This window comes from Pan troglodytes, chromosome 20 (assembly GCF_028858775.2).
Source record: "Pan troglodytes isolate AG18354 chromosome 20, NHGRI_mPanTro3-v2.0_pri, whole genome shotgun sequence".
Taxonomy (NCBI): Eukaryota; Metazoa; Chordata; class Mammalia; order Primates; family Hominidae; genus Pan; species Pan troglodytes.
The window spans coordinates 40,209,098-40,229,887 of record NC_072418.2 but is presented as its reverse complement, the minus strand read 5'-3'; the positions used below and the strand labels follow the sequence as shown (position 1 = coordinate 40,229,887).

The window sequence follows — 20,790 nt, the reverse complement described above, 5'->3', positions numbered from 1 at the left end:
CTTTATGTAGCTTTTCACGCGCTTATATGTATGGGGTACATGAGATGTTTTGATAAAGGCATACAATGTGTAATAATCACGTCAGGGGAAATGGGATATCCATCACCTCAAGTATTTATCACTTATTTGTGTTACAAACATTTCAGTTATACTCTGTTATTTTTAAATATACAATAAATTATTGTTGACTGTAGTTACCCTGGTGTGCTATCAAATACTATATCTTATTCATACTATCTAACTATATTTTTGTCCCCACTAACTATCCCTACTATCCCCTTCCCCTGCCCACTATCCTTCCCAGCCTCTGGTGACCATCATTCTACTCTCTATCTCCATGAGTTCAATTTTTAATTTTTAGCTCCCACAAATGAGTGAGAACACGTGAAGTTTGTCGTTCTGTGCCTGGCTTATTTCACTTAACATAATGCCCTCTAGTTCCATGCATGTTGTTGCAAATGGCAGTATCTCATGCTTTTTATGGCTGAATAGTACTCCATTGTGTATGTATACCACATTGTCTTTATCCATTCATTGATTGATGGACATTTAGGTTGCTTCCAAATCTTGGCTATTATCAACAGTGCTGCAATAAACATAGGAGTGCAGATATCTCTTCAATATATGAATTTCCTTTCTTTTGGGTATATATCTAGTGGCAGGATTGCTGGATCATATGGTAGCTCTATTTTTTTTTTTTTTTTTGAGACGGAGTTTTGCTCAGTCATCCAGGCTGGAGTGCAGTGGTGCGATCTCCCCTCACTCAAGCTCCACCTCCCGGGTTCACGCCATTCTCCTGCCTCAGCCTCCTGAGTAGCTGGGTCTATAGGCACCTGCCACCATGCCCGGCTAATTTTTTTTTGTATTTTTAGTAGAGACAGGGTTTCACCATGTTAGCCAGGATGGTCTCGATCTCCTGACCTCGTGATCCACCCGCCTCAGCCTCCCAAAGTGGTAGCTCTGTTTTTATTTTCTTGAGGAACCTCCATAGTTTTCTCCATAGTAGCTGTACTACTTTACATTCCTACCAACAGCATATGAGGGTTCTCTTTTCTCCACATCCTCACCAGCACTTGTTATTGCATGTCCTTTGGATAAAAGCCATTTTGTTTTTATTTCATTATTATTATTATTTTTGAGACAGAGTTTCACTCTTGTTGCCTGGGCTGGAGTGCAATGGTGCGATCTCGGCTCACTGCAACCTCCACCTCCTGGGTTCAAGCAATTCTCCTGCCTCAGCCTCCTGAGTAGCTGGGATTACAGGCACCCGCCACCACACCCGGCTAATTTTGTATTTTTAGTAGAGATTGGGGTTTCTCCATGTTGGTCAGGCTGGTCTTGAACTCCTGACCTCAGGTGATCCACCTGCCTCGGCCTCCCAAAGTGCTGGGATTACAGGCATGAGCCACTGGGCCCAGCTTCCTAAAACCCATTTTAACTGGGGTGAGATGATATCTCATTGTAGTTTTGATTTGCATTTCTCTGAGGATCAGTGATGTTGAGCACCTTTTCACATATCTGTTGGCCATTTATATGTCTTCTTTTGAGAAATGTCTATTCAGATCTTTTGCCCATTAAAAAATCAGATTAGATTTTATTCCTGTTGTTTGAGCTCCTTGTATATTATTAATCCCTTGTCAGATGGATAGTTTGCAAATTTTTTTCCCATGCTGTGGGTTGTCCCTTCACTTTGTTGATTGTTTCCTTTGCTGTGCTCCAGAAGCTTTTTAACTTGATGTGATCCCATTTATCCATTTCTGCTTTCATTACCTGGGATGTTGGGGTATTTATTACTCAAGAAATCTTTGTCCAGACCAATATCCTGGTCTTTAATCTTTTTTTTTCTTCCCAGGCTGGAATGCAATGGCGCGATCTTGGCTCACTGCAACTTCCGCCTCCCACGTTCAAGTGATTCTCCCGCCTCAGCCTCCAAGTAGCTGGGATTACAGGCTCGCACCGCCATGCCTGGCTAATGTTTTTTATTTTTTATTTTTTGAGACGGAGTCTTGCTCTGTCGCCAGGCTGGAGTGCAGTGGTGTGATCTCGGCTTACTGCAACCTCCACCTCCTGGGTTCAAGTGATTCTCCTGCCTTAGCCGCCAGAGTAGCTGGGACTACAGGCGCGTGCCACCATGCCCAGCTAATTTTTGTATTTTTAGTAGAGATGGGGTTTCACCATGTTGGCCAGGATGGTCTCGATCTCTTGAACTCGTGATCCACCCGCCTCGACCTCCCAAAGTGCTGGGATTACAGGCGTGAGCCACCGTGCCCGGCCGTTTTGTTTTGTTTTTTTTGAGACAGAGTCTTGCTCTGTTGCCCAAGCTGGAGTGCAGTGGCATGATCTTGGCTCACTGCAGCCTCTGTCTTCCAAGTTCAAGCGATCCTCCTGCCTCAGCTTCCAGAGTTTCTGGGATTACAGGCACATGCCACCACACCCAGCTAATTTTTGTATTTTAGTAGAGACGGGGTTTCTCCATGTTGGCCAGGCTGGTCTCAAACTCCGGACCTCAGCTGATCCACCTGCCTCTGCCTCCCAAAGTGCTGGGATTATAGGCATGAGCCACAATGCCTGGCCTCATTTTGATTTGATTTTTGTATATGGTGAGATGTAGGGGTTTAGTTTCAGTCTGCATGTGGATATTGTTCTCCCAGCACCATCTACTGAGGAGACTATTGTTTCCCCAATGTTATGTTCTTGGCACCTTTGTTGAAAATGAGTTCACTGTAGATGTACGGATGTATTTCCAGGTTCTCTATTCTGTTCCATCGGTTGATGTGTCTGTTTTTATGCCAGTACCACGCAGTTTTGGTTACTATAGCTCAGCAGTATAATTTGAAGTCAGGTAATGTGATTTCTCCAGTTTTGTTCTTTTTGCTTAGGATGGCTTTGGATATTCTGGGTCTTTTGTGGCTATTTTAGGGCTATTTTTTCTATTTCTGTGAATAATGTCATTGGTATTTTTATAGGGATTGCATTGAAACTGTGGTTTATTTCTGTAGTTTACACTTAAGAGTAAGATGACAGAATGTCTACACAGAATCCTCACAGATATAAAGTATAGATATTGCCCATCACATTTTCAGTTGAATGAAAATGGGATGGAAATAGGAATAGAAAATCTATTTTCTATAAAGTAGGAATAGAAAATCATAGCCTGTACTAGAGACCATGGAGAAATTAAGGGTCCAATGAAGGGAGGTAATATACACACAGTTTTAACACATTTCACCAAGGCAATAAGTCATTTCTCTTATAACACACAAACAAGAGTAGGGCTAAAAATAGGAAGAAGAAAACAAAATCTCAAAAACTGGCTCTTCTGTAAAAAATGAGTAAAATATGGTTAAAAAAAAAAAAGTGCTGCCCAATACCCACTCTCACCAGGTCTGTGGTCTGCATATGCAATAAGAAAATAAGATGGCCCAGGCGCAGTGGCTCATGCCTGTAATCCCAGCACTTTGGGAGGCCAAGGCGGGCGGATCACAAGTTCAAGAGATCGAGACCATCGTGGCCAACATGGTGAAACCCTGTCTCTACTAAAAATACAAAAATTAGCTGGGCGTGGTGGTGTGCACCTGTAGTCCCAGCTACTCAGGAGGCTGAGGCAGGAGAATCACTTGAACCCAGGAGGCAGAGGTTGCAGTGAGCCAAGATCGCGCCACGGCACTCCAGCCTGGTGACAGAGGGAGACTCCGTCTCAAATAAAACAAAATAAAATAGATATAAAAAATATTGTGAGATAGGTATGTCACCTTTATCTGCAGATTATATAACTATAGAGCCCAAAAGAATCTATCACCTTATAAGCAGAACCCTAATAAATTTTCAGATATTACTAGCATATTTTAAGTATTGTGAGACATCACAGTAGATGGTGTTATTATTAGATATTAGAGGGTCAGGAGGATGAAGAGTTATAAAAGAAACCTCAAGATGTGTTAATGAATTCCATTCAGTGTCAGTTGTTTATTCATGTAGGATACTCTGCATTTAAACTGAATGAAATTCAAAATATAATCCTAATGGGGTTTTCATTGGAAAATAAATGAGTCAAAAATTCTCATGAAGAAACATCTTTATTTCCAAATAATAAACTATATATTAATAATATATACATACATCTTTATTTCCAAGTAATAAAAGCTATTGAAAAGTGTCAAGGATTGCTAGAATATGGAGAACAGAAATAGATGTATGTGAGCATTTAATATACAACTGATAGTATTTTAATTCAGTAGGAGAAAGGTGAATAATAGTTACTTCTGGCATAACTGGTTTTATTCCTGGATAGAAACAAGTCTGACATCCTGCATTATATTGTATAATCAATTCCTGATGTATTAAAATATTAAATCTCTGTGTATACACACTTACAGAATCACATATATGAAAAACTGCACTCCACTCCTTTATTCTCTTGCCCTCTGAAATCTTCTAGAAGCAAAACCTTCCTAGGAAACATAGAAAACACTGGAAATGACACCGGGTGCGGTGGCTCATGCCTATAATGCCAGCACTTTGGGAGGCCGAGGAGGGTGGATCACCTGAGGTCGGGAGTTCGAGACCAGCCTGACCAACATGGAAAAATGCCGTCTCTACTAAAAATACAAAATTATCCAGGCGTAGTGGCATATACCTGTAACCCCAGCTACTTGGGAGGCTGAGGCAGGAGAATCTCTTGAACCTGGGAGGCGGAGATTGCAGTAAGCCAAGATTGCGCCATTGCACTCCAGCCTGGGAAACAAGAGTGAAACTCTGTCTCAAAACAAAACAAAACAAAAACACTGGAAATGACTTGGGAAGCTTATTTTATAGAAATAAAACAGACAAGAATACGAAGTGTTTGTTGCAGCATTACTTTTAGATGGCAAAAAACGCAAACAATCCATAATATCACAATTGGGAAAGTGGTTGAAAAGGCATTGGTAAATAACACTGTGGAACATACTGTAACCATCAGAAAGACTGTTAGATCATCATCTATTGAAGGAAAATCCAAAATGTACAGTTGAATGTAAAAAAGCAAATTTCAGGGAAATGTATAGTTATCCATTTTTCTGTAAAAACATAATAAAATAATTGTGTGTTAATGTTTTAGCATGAAGAAATATATGGGTAATATACACAACCTTTAAATATTATTTAGAAGAAAATTGACAGAGGGGAGGGAATGAGGAACGGAGAAGGGCAAAGATAATCATTTTTTCTTTCTTTTTTTTTTTTTTTTGAGACAGATTTTTTGAGACTCTGTCATGCAGGCTGGAGTGCAGTCAGGATCTCAGCTCACTGCAACCTCCGCCTCCCGGGTTCAAGCGATTCTCCTGCCTCAGCCTTCCGAGCAGCTGGGACTACAGGCACATGCCACCACGCCCAGCTAATTTTTGTATTTTTAGTAGAGATGGGGTTTCACTATATTGGCCAGGCTGCCACCTGCCTTGGCCTCCCAAAGCACTGGGATTACAGGCGTAAGCCACTGTGCCCAGCCCCTTTTCTTTCTCTTTAATGGTATTGTTTCATTAATTTGGGTGCAAATGCACTATCTCTATAATTTTAGATGAAGAATTTTATAAAAGACATAAGCACACAAGAAAAGAAAGTAAACAAAATTTCATTTGGCAGTTTTCATTTTGATAACGCAAAACATTACAACAGTCCATTTTTAGTAATTCTCTCATTTGCAGGTATTTTTGCTCACTCTACTTTTCTCAAATTTATTATGAAATATTTTACTTCCTTATGCCAGTAAAGTAAAGTAACACAATGTTCAGAGAGACCCGTCTACACAGGATCTAAGAAAAAAGGAAGTGGGGCATAAAATAACAGTTCTACAGACATAAACTTCATCCTTTCACACATGCGATCTGTCCAGCATGGGGAGCTGCTTGCTGAGCATGTTTTGAGCACAGGGAAGGCCCATTTCAAAACACTAACTTAACCCTAAACAAAGCTACACTGTGGACTTTTTTTTTTTTTTTTTTTAATAGTCTCATTCTGTCGCCCAGGCTGAAGTGCCATGGCGTGATCTTGGCTCACTGCAACCTCCACCTCCTGCATTCAAGTGATTCTCCTGCCTCAGCCTTCCCAGTAGCTGGGATTACAGGCATGTGCCACCACGCCTGGCTAAGTTTTGTATTTTTGAGTAAAAATGGGGTTTCAACATGTTGGCCAGGCTGGTCTCAAGCTCCTGGCCTCAAATGATCCTTCCATCTCAGCCTCCCAAAGTGCTGGGATTACAGGCGTGAGCCAAGATGTGTACTTCTATATAACTGAAATAGTTCCTTGAACATTTGATAAAGTTTTCCTTAGAAAGAAACTGGATTTGGTGCTTCATTAGTAATAGTTAACTGATCACATGCTAATTTTTCCCTTTTCTCTGTGTTTATGAGAGTCTTTGAAGAGTCCTAATTTTCTTGGAGTCAATATTGATGTATATTTTCCTTAAAAATCATTTTGTTTAAATTTTCAAACATATCAGAAAAAAGCATTATATTCAACAGAACCTTTTAAATTTGTAACTATGTTTCTATCTCTGTCCATTTTTAAAATATGATGCTGTTTCTCTTTTCATACTTTTTTTCCTCATTAGTGCACCAATATTTTGTTTATGTTCTCTTTTCTTTTTTACTGGGTATATAATGCGACAAAAAGAGTATTAGTCGGAATAAAGTCCTTCACACACATTATTCACAGTACTTTCCCCCCCAACACCTAGGATTATTTCATGTTCAATAGTAAGTACATGATGATGGGAAATTTTCTTAACTTGTTACCTTCAAAGGGTCTTTCTTCAGTCAAACACCCTGCCTAATGGTGACTAAGTTCTGCAGAAGTTAAAAAGCCTTTCTACAAATAATAATACTGATGATGATGAATATAATAACGATGACTAACATTCAGTGAGTATGTATTTATCATGTCAGGCACAATTCTAAGCACTTTATGGATCTTAATTCATTTAATCCTCACAAAGCATTATGAGGTAGGTATTATAATTATCCCCCATTTTATAATTTTTACTGAGACACGCATGTATATATGAACAGAAAAATGATCAGCAATAAATAATGAACTGATAAAGACTATCCTTTGGGATATGGTCAAAGGGTACATTTGCCTTTTTGTAATGTTTGCATCTTTTATAAGGAAAATATATTCACACATTACTTCTGCAATTAAAAGATATGATACAAAGATGTGCTTAGGGAGAATGTCCAGCAGGGACTTGTATTTTGGCATGTATTATGGCAAAATATCTAGAGGAGACTACGATATCCACCAATAGGATTTCATAAGTGATATTACAGTAACACAACAAAACACCATGAAGATAATGAAGAATCTCTATTGAGTAAAATGTCGTTCATGAACATTTTTATAATAAGAAAGCCTTAATGTTATAAAGAACAAAAAGAATAAGCCATCTTCAAAAATAAAGAGGTCACTTCTCCCAGGTACTAAAGGTATTTTTAAAATAGTATACAAATCAGGATGTAAACAGATTAAATTTATAGCCATATAAATTTAATATGGATTAAAATACTAAGAATGTAACAATTAGAGAAATTAGGGGAAAAAATGACAATCACAGGACTACATTTCTACAAAAATTCTCTGACGTTAAGAAGGTTAGAAAGGTGTTAAAAGTGCTGTCATTTTCAGTACGACAGACTGAATTATCTATCATATTGCTAGACTGAATTATCTGATGTCAAGAGAAGTGAGCGTTTAGTTAAGGGCTTCCAAAGTATATTCTATTCATAGAGTATTTCTCCAACATTATTTTTCCCAGGCTGAATAAGCTGTAGTCCACAAATAAAATGTTTCTACATTATTCTATCTAGAGGAATTATTAACAAGATAAATTCTGTTTTGAGCCATAATTAAAAGCCTCACTACACATTTCATATATTCTGTTTCATCACCAGTACAAATTTTGATGCTGAATAAGTTGTGGGTCATAATTAAAGTTCTTTCCACATTCCCTATATTCATAGGGTTTCTCACTAGTATGAATTCTATGATGACTGATAAGCTGTGAACTCTGAGAATAAGCCTTCCCACATATCTTACATTCATAGGGTTTCTCCCCAGTATGAATTCTCTGATGTCTAGTAAGGTCTGAGCCAGAACGAAAAGCCTTTTCACATTCCTTACATTCGTAAGGTTTCTCACCTGTATGGATTCTTTGATGTTTAATAAGTTGTGAGCTCTGACTAAAGGCATTGCCACATTCCTTACATTCATAGGGTTTTTCCCCAGTATGAATTCTCTGATGTTGAGTAAAGTTTGAGCCACTACTAAAGGCCTTCCCGCATTCTTTGCATTCATAAGGCTTCTCACCTGTGTGAATTCTCTGATGTCGAGTGAAGTTTGAACCACTACTAAAGGCTTTCCCACACTCCTTACATTCATAGGGTTTCTCACCAGTGTGAATTCTGTGATGTCGAGTAAGGTCTGAGCCACAAATAAAGGTTTTTCCACATTCCTTACATTCAAAGGGTTTCTTGCCAGTATGAATTTTCTGATGATGAGTGAGTCTTGAGGGATGTCTAAAGGACTTTCCACATTCCTTACATTCATAGGGCTTCTCAGTGGTATGAATTATCTCATGTGTGGCAAACTGTGAGCCATGTCTAAAGGTTTTCCTATATTCTTTAGATGCACAGAATTTCTTTTTACTGTTAATGATTTGCTGTAATGTAAAGGATGGATGGTGACTCAAAGTGGGCAGATCTTCATGAGTGAATACCAATTGATTGAAATGTCCCCCCTGAGAGCCGAGTTCTTTCTTAAACTGCCTATTACATTCCCAGTCATCTCTGAAACTGGAGCACTGAAAATCATGTCTTGTGAGTTTTTCCATTATTTCCCACTGGGTTGATTCTATTTCATAAATTTCTTTCTTCAGAAATAATTTCTTGGTCTCACATCTTGATTCCAGGACTGAAAGAAAATATGAAAGTAATCACTCACATTTTTCTTGTTTGGGAGAAATGAAACTTCAATCAATATGGGAGAATTTAACTGAATTTTTTTTACAAATGGATGAGGAAAAAAGAGAGTTAGAAGACAGGTTACATAATAAGATGAGGGCAGTGATTAGGAAAACAAAGTAAGTCACTGGTTCCCAAACATTGCTATAGATCAGAATTACTTTGGGAAGCTTGCTAAATATACACATGCCTTAGTCCTATCTCCCTTGTTAAAGGATGACTCTAATCATACACACACAAAATATCTCATTGCATATATACACACAGACATATAATAGCATCCCATAGTATGAATTATAAAATAAGGGAAATGGCCAGGCATGGTGGCTCACATCTGTAATCCCAGCACCTTGGGCGGGTGAGGCAGGCAGATCACTTGGTCAGGAGTTTGAGATCAGCCTGGCTAACATGGTGAAACCTGTCTCTACTAAAAATATAAAAATCTAGCGGGGCATGGTGGTGTGTGCCTGTAATCCCAGCTACTGGGGAGGCCGAGGCACGAGAATTGCTTGAACCCGGGAGGCAGAGGTTGCAGTGAGCCAAGATTGCCACTGCACTCCAGCCTGGGCAACAGAGTAAGTCTCTGTCTCAATAAATAAATAAATAAATAAATAAAGGAATGATCACACTGTTAACAGGGCTATTGTCGGATGAAATGAATATGCCTGACGGAAAATTCCCAGAGATCAGTAAACTATGGCCTATGGCCCTGCACCTATTTTTATAAATGAAGTTTTATTAGCCATACTTGTTACGTATTGTCTATGGATGCTTTTGCGCTAAAAGGGCAGAAGTGAGTAGTTATGATAGAGAATGTGTGAACTGCAAACCTAAAATACTTACTATTTGCCTTTCAAGAAAAAGTTTGCCAGCCCCTGGTTAGATATGCATTGTCTAATACAGTAGCCGCTAGCTACATGTGGCTTTTAAAATTTCAAATAATGTAAGTAAAATGTGCATTTTATTTTGAAATAAACAGCTGAATTTGAAAATTCAGTTTCTCAGTCACATTATTCACATTTCCAATGTTCAACAGCCAAATGTGGCTGGTAGCTTTTGTACTGGAAGTCTGTACTAAATATCACAAATATAAAACATTTCCATCACCACTGAATGTTCTCTTGGATAGCCCTGGTCTGGATTCTGTAACTGGAGGGCCAGAGCACTTTAAAAAATGATAAGGAACTAGAGGGTGACAATCCAGAAAAAAGCCTAGCTTAAGAAAAGTCAAGTGTGGAATGAACATAGTATGAGTGGTAGATAGGACTCATTTGTGGACAGATATGGTATATGTTTGGGGTTTGATGAAAATAGTGTTTGTCGTGTAATTCTGAGATGCTGACCTTTGTTAAAGAGAAGAGGGGACTTAACAAGTACATGAGCACTATAGTAGTAATGACTGACTGGCAGAAAAGACATTTGTAGGTTCAAGAGAAGGGGAGAGAGTAAAATGGAAGGCAGTGTATGGTACTGACAGATCAGAGATACTAGATTCAGTTACATGCGTTTTATACTCAAACTTGAATAATTATAAGCTTTGTTTTCTTGGGCAAATGAGTTCAACCTTCCAAACCTGCAGTTCTCTGTCTAATACAATAGGAATGATAGCCCTTACAACTGTTGTGAGGATTGGGATTAATGTTTGTAAATACTATGGAAGAATTTCTGCCAGACACAGTGGCTCACGCCTGTAATCCCAGCACTCTGCGGGGCCGAGGCGGGCCGATCACGAGGTCAGGAGTTTGAGACCCCCCTGACCAACATGGTGAAACCCTATCTCTACTAAAAATACAAAAATTAGCCGGGTGTGGTAGCACATGCACTGTAATCCCAGCTACTCAGGAGGCTGAGGCAGAAGAATTGCTTGAACCCAGGAGGTGGAGATTGCAGTGAGCCAAGATCACACCACTGCACTCCAGCCTAGGAACAGAGCGAGACTCCGTCTCAAAAAAACAAGCAAACAACAAAAAAAAGAATTTCCATACAAAAATGGGGACATTAGGCCCGACCCCTTGACTCGTTAAAAAAAAAAAAGGGAGAATAGTTAGAAGACTTGAAAGTCACTGACTCTTAGACAAGGAAATGGAGGGGTAAGGAAGGTACAGCTTTGTAAACTATTATAATACACATGTAATACAAATAAATTTTTAAAAGAAATAGTTTGGTCTGGTTACAGAGGGACAGGATCTCATCTAGTATTCTTATCAGTTACCCATAGAGAAAGAAATGACTACGGAATGAGATATGATGAAAAGAAAAAATGAGTATAGCAAGGTGGTTGAGAAAACTGAAGGCTTTAGGGTTGTAAAAGAGGTCTGAATTCCGGACTTTTTAACTAGCTGAGAGGCCATAACCAAATTATGAAACCTCAATGAATATTGTTTTTATCATCTGTAAATCTGTCAAGTGTATGACACTAGTAGGTACTCAATATTTTAGTGGAATAGTGTTATGAATTAAGTAGGGAAGATAGTTTGAAATCATACTAGATCATATGGTAAAAACGTACATCATGCAATCTTTCTCTGATAGCTATAAGGCATTTAATCTGATCACTGAATCCTAAACAAACAAAAGACGTGAGAGGAAATCAACACTAGATTTAACTTGTAAGAAACATCAAAAAGAGTTCTTCAAGTAGAAAGAAAAGGACACTAACAATATAAAAATATAAAACTCACTGTAAAGGCAGGAATATAGTTATATTGAGAACACTCTGATAATGTAATAATAGTGCATAAATCACTTTTAACTCTAGTATAAAAGTTAAAAGACAAGGCTGGGCACGGTGGCTCACACCTGTAATCCTAGCACTTTGGGAGGCCGAAGCGGGCAGATCACTAGGTCAGGAGTTCGAGACCAGCCTGCCCAATATGGTGAAACCCTGTCTCTACTAAAAATGTAAAAATTAGCTGGGTATGGTGGCGTGTGCCTGTAATCCCAGCTACTCAGGAGGGTGAGGCAGGAGAACTGCTTGAACCCGGGAGGTGGAGGTTGCAGTGAGCTGAAATCTTGCCACTGTACTCCAGCCTGGGCAACAGAGCAAGACTCTGTCTCAAAAAAAAACAAAAAAACAAACAAAACAAAACAAAAAAAAGTTAAAAGACAAAGGTACTAAAAATAAATAAACTGGCCGGGCACTGGTGGCTCACATGTGTAATCTCAGGACTTTGGGAGGCCGAGGTGTGCAGATCACGAGGTCAAGAGATTAAGACCATCCTGGCCAACATTGTGAAACCCCGTCTCTACTAAAAATACAGAAGTTAGCTGGCTGTGGTGGTGTGCGCCTGTACTCCCAGCTACTCAGGAGGCTGAGGCAGGAGAATCACTTGAACCCAGGAGGCAGAGGTTGCAGTGAGCCGAGATCACGCCACTGCACTCCAGCCTGGGTGACAGTGTGAGACTCTATCTCAAATAAATAAATAAATAAATAAATTAATTAAAATAAAATAAAAATAAATAAACCTACAATCATTTGCTAATAGATACACAATATATAAAAGATGTACATTGTAACATCAATAATGTAATGTGGGTGGAGAAGTTAAAGTGTAGACTTTTTGTATGTGGTCAAAGTTAAGCTATTATTATTATTATTACTATTACTATTACATTTTTGAGAAACAGGGTCTTGCTCTGTAGCCCAGGCCACAGTCCTCACTGTAGCCTCAACCTCCTGGGCTCAAGGGATCCTCCTACCTCAACCTCCTGAGTAGCTGAAACTAGACATGTGCCACCACACCTGGTTAATCTTTTTTTGAGACAGATTCTTGCTCTGTCTCCCAGGCTGGAGTGCGGTGGCACAATCTCGGTTCGCTGCAACCTCTGCCTCCCAGATTCAAGTGATTCTCCTGCCTCAGCCTCCCAAGTAGCTGGGATTACAGGCACCTGCCACCACACCTGGCTAATTTTTTGTATTTTTAGTAGAGACAAAGTTTCATCATGTTGGCCAGACTGGTTTCCAACTCCTGACCTCAAGTGATCCTTAAACATTTCGGTAGAGACAGGGTCTCACTATGTTGCTCAGGCTGGTCTCAAACTCCTGGGCTCAAGCTATCCTCCCACCTCAGCCTCCCAAAGTGCTGGGAATACAGGTGTGAGCCACCATACCCAGCCTAAAGTTAAGTTATTATTAACTTACAATAGACTGTTATAACTATGAGATGTTTTAAATATGTAAGCCTTATGGTAACCACAGAGAAAAACTCTCTAGTAGATACACTGAAGACAAAGAGAAAGACATCAAATCATACCACCATAAAAAAATCAAATCAAAAAGAAAGAGTGAGATAGGAACAAAGACACTATAAAACAGTCAGGATTAGCTCGGCAGAGGGGTGCATGACTATAGCCCCAGTTACTTGAGAGGCTGAGGCAGGAAGATTGCCTGAGCCCAGGAGTTCAAAACTGCAGTGAGTTATGATCATGCCACTATACTCTAGCCTGGGCAATAGAGGGAGACCTCATCTCTAAAACAACAACAACAACACAAAAGAAGAATCATAAGAGACTACTATGAATAATTATATGCCAACAAATTGGATAAACTAGGAAAAAAATGGATAAATTCCTAGAAACAAAACTACCAAGCCTGAATCATGAAGAAAGAGAAAATCTGAACAGACCAGTTATGAGTAGGATAGTTCCATCAGTAATCAAAAACCTCCCAACAAATAAAAGACAAAGACTTGATGGCTTCACTAGTAAATTCTATCAAACACTTGAAGAAGAATTAACTCCAATTCTCCTCAAACTCTTCCAAAATGTTGAAGACGGAACACTTCCAAACTCATTTTATGAGGATAGTATTACCCTGATACCAAAACCAGACAAAAAATCTACAAGAAAATTACAGGCCAATATCCCTGATGAACACAGATACAAAAATCCTCAACAAAACACTAGCAAATGGAATTCAACAGCACATTAAAAGGATCATGCACCATGATCAAGTGAGATTTATTCCTAGGATGCAGGGATGTTTCAACATAAGCAAAGCAATCAATGTGATACACCACATCCTAAAACCATATGATCATTTCAGTAGATATAGAAAAGTCATCTTACAAAATTCAACATACTTTCATAATCAAAACTCTCTCAACAAATTAGGTGTACAAGGAATTTACTTCAAAATAATAAAGGCCATATATGACAAACCTACAGCTAACATTATCCTCAACATTGGAAAGATAAAGGTTTTTCCCCTAAGATCAGAAACAAGACAAGGATGTCCACTCTTGACACTCTGCTCAACATAGTACCAAAAGTCCTTTTCATTCCTTTTAGGCAATAAAAAGGAATAAAAGGCATCCAAATTCAAAAAAACCCTAGGGGATCTACCATAAAACTGTTAGAAGTAATAAATGTTATTTATTTACAACTCAGTGTGCTCCCACCTGTAATTCCCGCACTTTGGGAGGCCGAGGCGGGCAGATTACTTGAGGTCAGGAGTTTGAGACCAGCCGGGCCAACATGGCAACATCCCGTCTCTACTAAAAATACAAAAATTAGCCGGGCGATGGTGGGCACCTGTAATCCCAGCTACTCAGGAGGCTGAGGCATGAGAATCGCTTGAACCCAGGAGATGGAGGTTGCAGCGAGCCAAGATCACACCACTGCACTCCAGCCTGGGTGACAGAGCGAGACTCTGTCTCAAAAAAAAAGAAGTAATAAGGCCTCACGCGGTGGCTTATGCCTGTAATCCCAGCACTTTGGGAGGCCAAGGTGGGCGGATCGTGATGTCAGGAGATCGAGACCATCCTGGCTAACACGGTGAAACCTGTCTCTACTAAAAATACAAAAAATTAGCCGGGCGTGGTGGCGGTCGCCTATAGTCCCAACTACTAGGGAGACTGAGGCAGGAGAATGGCGTGAACCTGGGAGGCCGAGCTTGCAGTGAGCCAAGATTGCACCACTGCACTCCAGACTGGGTGACAGAGCGAGACTCCATCTCAAAAAAAAAAAAAAAAAGTAATAAATGTATGTGTATTCAGTAAGATACAAAAATCGGTTGTTTCTATACACTAGCAACAAATTATCAGAAAAAGAAATCAAGAAGACAATCCCATGTATAATAACATCAAAAAGAATAAAATACTTAGGAAAAAATTTAACAAAGGAAATCCGTATATGGAAAACTATAAAACACTGATGAAAAAAATGAAGACACGCCAGGCATGGTGGCTCACGCCTGTAATCATAGCATTTTGGAAGACCGAGGCAGGTGGATTGCCTGAGCTCAGGAGTTCAAGACCAGCCTGGGTCTTGAACACAGTGAAGCCCCATCTCTACTAAAATACAAAAAAAAAAAAAATTAGCCGGGCGTGGCAGCATGCACCTGTAGTCCCAGATACTCGGGAGGCTGAGGCAGAAGAATTGCTTGAACCCGGGAGGCGTAGATTGCAGTGAGCTGAGATCACACCACTGCACTCCAGCATGAGCAACAGAGTGAGACTCCATCTAAAAAAAAAAAAAAATTGCATTAAATAAAAAAGGGGGGTGGGGAGCTAGGGGAGGGATAGGATTAGAAGAAATACCTAATGTAGATGATGGGGTGATGGGTGCAGCAAACCACCATGGCATGTGTATACCTATGTAACAAGCCTGCACAATCTGCACATGTATCCCAGAACTTAAAGTATAATAAAAAATAAATGAAGACAAAAATAAATGAAAAGATATTCTGCATTCATAAATGGGAAGAATTAATATTGTTAAAATGTCCATACTACCCAAAGCAATCTACACATTCAGTGGAATCCCTAGCAAAATTCCAAAGGTACTTTTCACGCAAATAGCAAAAACAATCCTAAAATTCATATGGAACCACAAAAGACCCTGAAGAGTCAAGGTAATCTTGAACAAGAAGAACAAAGCTGGAGGCATCACTACATCTGATAGATTTCAAAATAGATTACAAAGCTGCAGTAATCAAAACAGCACGGCACTGGCATAAAAATAGACACATCAACCAATGGAACAGAATACAGAACTAAGAACCCATACAGAACCCATGCATTTATGGTCATTGGATTTTCAATAAAGATGCCAAGAACACACAATGGGGAAAAGACAGTTCAATAAATGGTGATGAGAAACTGGATAGCCACATGCAAAAGAATGAAATTGAGTTCCTATTGCATACATATACGAAAGTCAACTCAAAACGGATTAAAGACTTAAACATGAGACACAAAACTAAAAACACAGAAAAGAAAAGCAAAAAATAGAAAAATATGATTACATCAAACTCAAAAGCTTCTGCACAGCAAAGGAAACAACAGAGTGAAGAGACTATCCACAGAGTGGGATAAAATATTTTCAAACCTTGTATCTGGTAAGATGCTAATATCCAAAATGTATAAGGAACTCAACTCAATAACAAGAAAACAAATGACCCAATTAAAAAATGGGCATTTCTCAAAAGAAGACATAGAAACAGCCAATAGGTATATGAAAAAACACTCAACATTACTAATCATCAGGAAAATGGAAACTGAAACAATGAAATATCACCTCATTGATGGTTACTGTGGCTCAGGCTTGTAATCCCAGCACTTTGGGAGGCCGAGGTGGGCGGATCACTTGAGGTCAGGAGTTAGACACCAGCCTGACCAACATGATGAAATCCCATCTCTACTAAAATACAAAAATTATGTGGGCTTAGTGGCGGGCACTTGTAATCTCAGCTACTTGGGAGGCTGAGGTGGGAGAATCGCTTGAACCCCGGAGGCAGAGGTTGCAGTGAGCTGAGATTGCACCACTGCACTCCAGCCTGGGCAACAAGAGTGAGACTCCATCTCAAAAAAATGAACAAACAAACAAAAATCCCCTCACACCTGTCAGAACTGCTATTATCAAAAGGACAAAAAATAACAAGTGTTGGAAAGGATGTGGCAAAAAGGGAATCCTTGTGCACTGTTGGTGGCATAAATTGAAACAGCCATTATGGAAAACAGCATGGAGGTTTCTCAAAACTACCCTATAACTCAGCAAGCTTACTTCTGGGTATATATCCAAATGAAATCAAATCAGTATGGGGAAAAAAAAATCTGCATTCTTATGTTCATTGCAGCATCATTCATGATAGCCAAGATATGGAATCAATGGATAAATTGACAAAGAAAATGTGATGTGTGGGTGTATATATGTATACACACACACATACACATATACACACACATAATGGAATGTGTGTGTATATATACAAATACACAAACACTGGAATATTAAGACTTAAAAATGAAGAAAATCCTGTTATTTTCAACAACATAGATGAAGCTGGAGGACATATGTGAAATAAGCCAGGCACAGAAAGACAGATACTGCAGTGATCTCACTTATATATGAACTCTAAAACGTTGAACTCATAGAAGAAGAGAGTAGAATGGAGGTCACCAGGGGTTGGGGGACAGAGGAAAGAAGACATTGGTCAAAGGGTACAAAGTTCTAGTTACTCAGAATAAAAAATTTCTGGAGATCTAATATACAGCATTATATATTAATAGTATGTACTGCCATGTAAGTACATACCATTAATAGTAATACCAGTACGGAATGTATACCATAGTAACTATAGTTTATAATACTGTATTGTATACTTGGAATTTATTATAGGAGTAGATCTTAATGTTCTTACCACATACACACATATACAAATTGGTAACTATGTGATGTGATAGATACATTAATTGGCTTGATTATGGTAATCATTTCACAATGTATACACATATATCAAAATACCTAACTGTATACTGTAAATATATATAATTTTTCTTTTTGAGACAAAGTTTTCACTCTTGTCGCCCAGGCTGGAGTGCAATGGCGCGATCTTGGCTCACTGCAACCTCTGCCTCTTGGGTTTACGTGCTTCTCTTGCCTCAGCCTCCCAGGTAGCTGGGATTACAGGCATGCACCACCACGCCTGGCCAATATATATAATTTTTATTTGCCAAATATACCTCAATAAAGCTAGGGAAAAAGCTGGAATGAATTGTTTAAAAAACTTTCAGAGAAGGATGAAAATGATGACAGAAAATAATAAGTCATAGGGAAGAAAAATTGATGTAAGAAATAAAATGAATGTCAAATATGAATTCTGGAAGGAAAATATGGCAATGATATAGAACCCTAATAAAACAAATTTCCAGGGTTGATGAAAACTCTTAGTATTCAGATGGTTCCCTTTTTGCTGAGCAATATATATGAGGAAAGAGGTTTTTGTTTTGTTTTGTTTTTGCCTCAGCCTCCCAAGTAGCTGGGATTACAGGCATGAGCCACCATGCCTGGCTAATTTTTGTGTTTTTAGTAGAGATGGGGTTTCATCACCTTGGCCAGGCTGGTCTTGAACTCCCGACCGTGTGATCCACCCACTTCGGCCTCCCAAAGTGCTGGGATTACAGGCATGAGCCACCGCTCCCAGCCTATTACTTTTTTTTTTTTTGAGACAGTTTTGCTCTTGTTGCCCAGACTGGAGTGCAACGGCTTGATCTCGGCTCACCACAACCTCTGCCTTCCAGGTTCAAGCGATTCTCCTGCCTCAGCCTCCTGAGTAGCTGGGATTATAGGCATGCACCACCACGCCCGGCTAATTTTTTGTATTTTTAGTAAAGACGGGGTTTCACCATGTTGGCCAGGCTGGTCTCGAACCCCAACCTCAGGTGATCCACCCGCCTCGGCCTCCCAAAGTGCTGGGATTACAGTCGTGAGCCACCGTGCCTGGCCACCTATTACTTTTTTTTTTTTTTTTTTTTTGAGACAGAACCTTGCTCTGTTGCCCAGGTGAGAGTACAGTGGCGTGATCTCAGCTCACTGCAACCTCCACCTCCTGGGTTCAAGAGATCCTCCTGCCTCTTAGCCTCCCAAGTAGCTGAGATCATACCCAGCTATTTTTTTTTTTGTATTTTTAGTAAAGACGGGGTTTCAACACGTTGGCCAGGCTCATCTCGAACTACTGACCTCAAGTGATCTGCCCACCTTGACCTCCCAAAGTGCTGGGATTACAGGCATAAGCCACTGTGCCTGGCTTCCACAGGATTTAAAGAAAGACCTAGGGTCTCATAGAATAATATTCAGAATGCCTTAGGATACCATCCAAAATCACTCAACATATGAAGAATGAAGAAAATTTTAACTTACATGGCAAAAGACAACAGACACCAAAATAAAGGTGACTCATGTTGGAATGATCAGATAATGACTTTAAAGCAGCTATGTTAAAAATGCTTGAATAAGGAATCATGCACACTCTGCAAACCAATATAAAAATAGAAAGTTTCAGCAAAAGAGTAGAATATATAAAGAAGAATAAACAAGTTTTAGAACTGAAAAGTGCAGTAGCCGAAATAAAAACCACTGGCTAGGCTCAACAGCAGAATAGAGGTAATAAAGTCAAAAAACTTGAAGATAGTTCAAAAGAAATTAGCTAATATGAATAACAGCGAAAAAAGATGGAAAATGCGAAAAGAACATAGCCTCTGGGAATGTAGAACAAGAAAAGATTTAACATTTGTGTCATCAGGGTTTCAGAAGGAGAAGAGATAGTACAGGACTCAAAAAAGATTTGAAGAAATAATGGCTGAAAACTTACAAATTTTGTGAAAGATAAAACAAGCAAAGCCATTTTGAGAAGCTCAGCCACCCCAAATAGGATAAACCCAAAGAAATCCATACTCAGACACATCATAATCAAACTGCTTAAAATGAAAGACAAAATAAAAAGTGAAAGAACTGTAAAAAAAAATATATTACTTCTGGGTGAACAATGATTTGAATGACTGGATTGCTCTTCATAAACTCTGGAGGCCAGAAAAAAATTGGAACGATAATTTATTGTGCTGAAAAAAAGAGTTGTGAATCCAGAATTTTGTATCTACCAAAAATATCCTTCAGTAATGAAGGTGAGATTAAGAAAAGTAATACCGCAAATGTACATTGCAGCTCAGGCTGTGCCCTCAGAGTCTGTGTGAGAGTAGGCAATAGTGGGGACAGTGGTTACTAAAAGAGCTTGTACCCCTTCTCAAAGGGGTTAAGTGCTTGTTAAATCCAGGAGACAGCTGTCATGTGAGAATGAAGGTCCAGTGCTGCTTTCCAGCTCTCCAAGGAAAACTAGAAATCCAGATTTCTATATTAAATCCCCTGATAGCTTGAGGCTGGTAACTAATTCAGAACATTAGAGAACTGTAGGGGCAGCACCAAACACAAACATGTGTGGGATACACCCTGAGTTACTAGGTTGTTACTTCAATGGAGTTTTCTGTTTCTTTGAACTTCAGAAATTATACCAAGATACATCTAATTAAAACTCTTGGCCGGACACAGTGGCTCACGCCTGTGATCCCAGCACTTTGGGAGTCCGAGGCGGGTGGATCACCTGAGGTCAAGAGTTTGAGACCTGGCCAACACGGTAAAACCTCGTCTCTACTAAAAATACAAAAAAAATCAGTTAGGCTTAGTGGCGTGCACCTGTAGTCCCAGCTACTCAGGGAGGCTGAGGCAGGAGAATCCCCTGAACCCAGGAGGCAGAGGTTGCAGTGAGCCAAGATCGCGCCACCGCACTCCAGCCTGGGTGACAGAGCGAGACTCTGTCTCAGAAAAAATAAAATAAAATAAAATAAAAAAATAAAATAAATCCTATGGAGATGGTTGATATTTTGTTTTAACAGGTATTGACCATGTTGGGTACAGGCTGCAAGTTCCAACAAGCCTTGTGTGGACTGTGATTCCAGTGTCAGTTTTCAAGGCCTTTGCAGTGTTATTTGGATTTGTCCTGTGTGTGCACCACCCAATCCAATCT

At 39.4% G+C, this 20,790-nt stretch overlaps 1 protein-coding gene across 5 annotated transcripts in view; it reads right to left on the bottom strand.

Annotated features, from left to right (window-relative positions):
- Positions 1-4,842: 4,842 nt before the first annotated feature.
- The window catches only part of ZNF566 (zinc finger protein 566), a 42,277-nt gene continuing 26,329 nt past the window's right edge, over positions 4,843-20,790 (bottom strand). For 2 of the 5 annotated variants that reach the window (XM_063800244.1, XM_063800243.1), the window contains exons 5-6: positions 15,334-15,455; positions 6,908-8,943 (exon numbers count right to left, since the gene is read on the bottom strand). In XM_063800244.1, coding sequence (XP_063656314.1) covers positions 7,919-8,943; positions 15,334-15,433 — 1,125 coding nt within the window. In that variant the 5' untranslated portion in view covers positions 15,434-15,455 and the 3' untranslated portion in view covers positions 6,908-7,918. Of the gene's footprint in view, positions 8,944-15,333; positions 15,456-20,790 lie in introns of all 5 variants that reach the window. The other 3 variants (XM_009435364.5, XM_009435365.5, NM_001009089.1) reach the window with 2 other exon arrangements.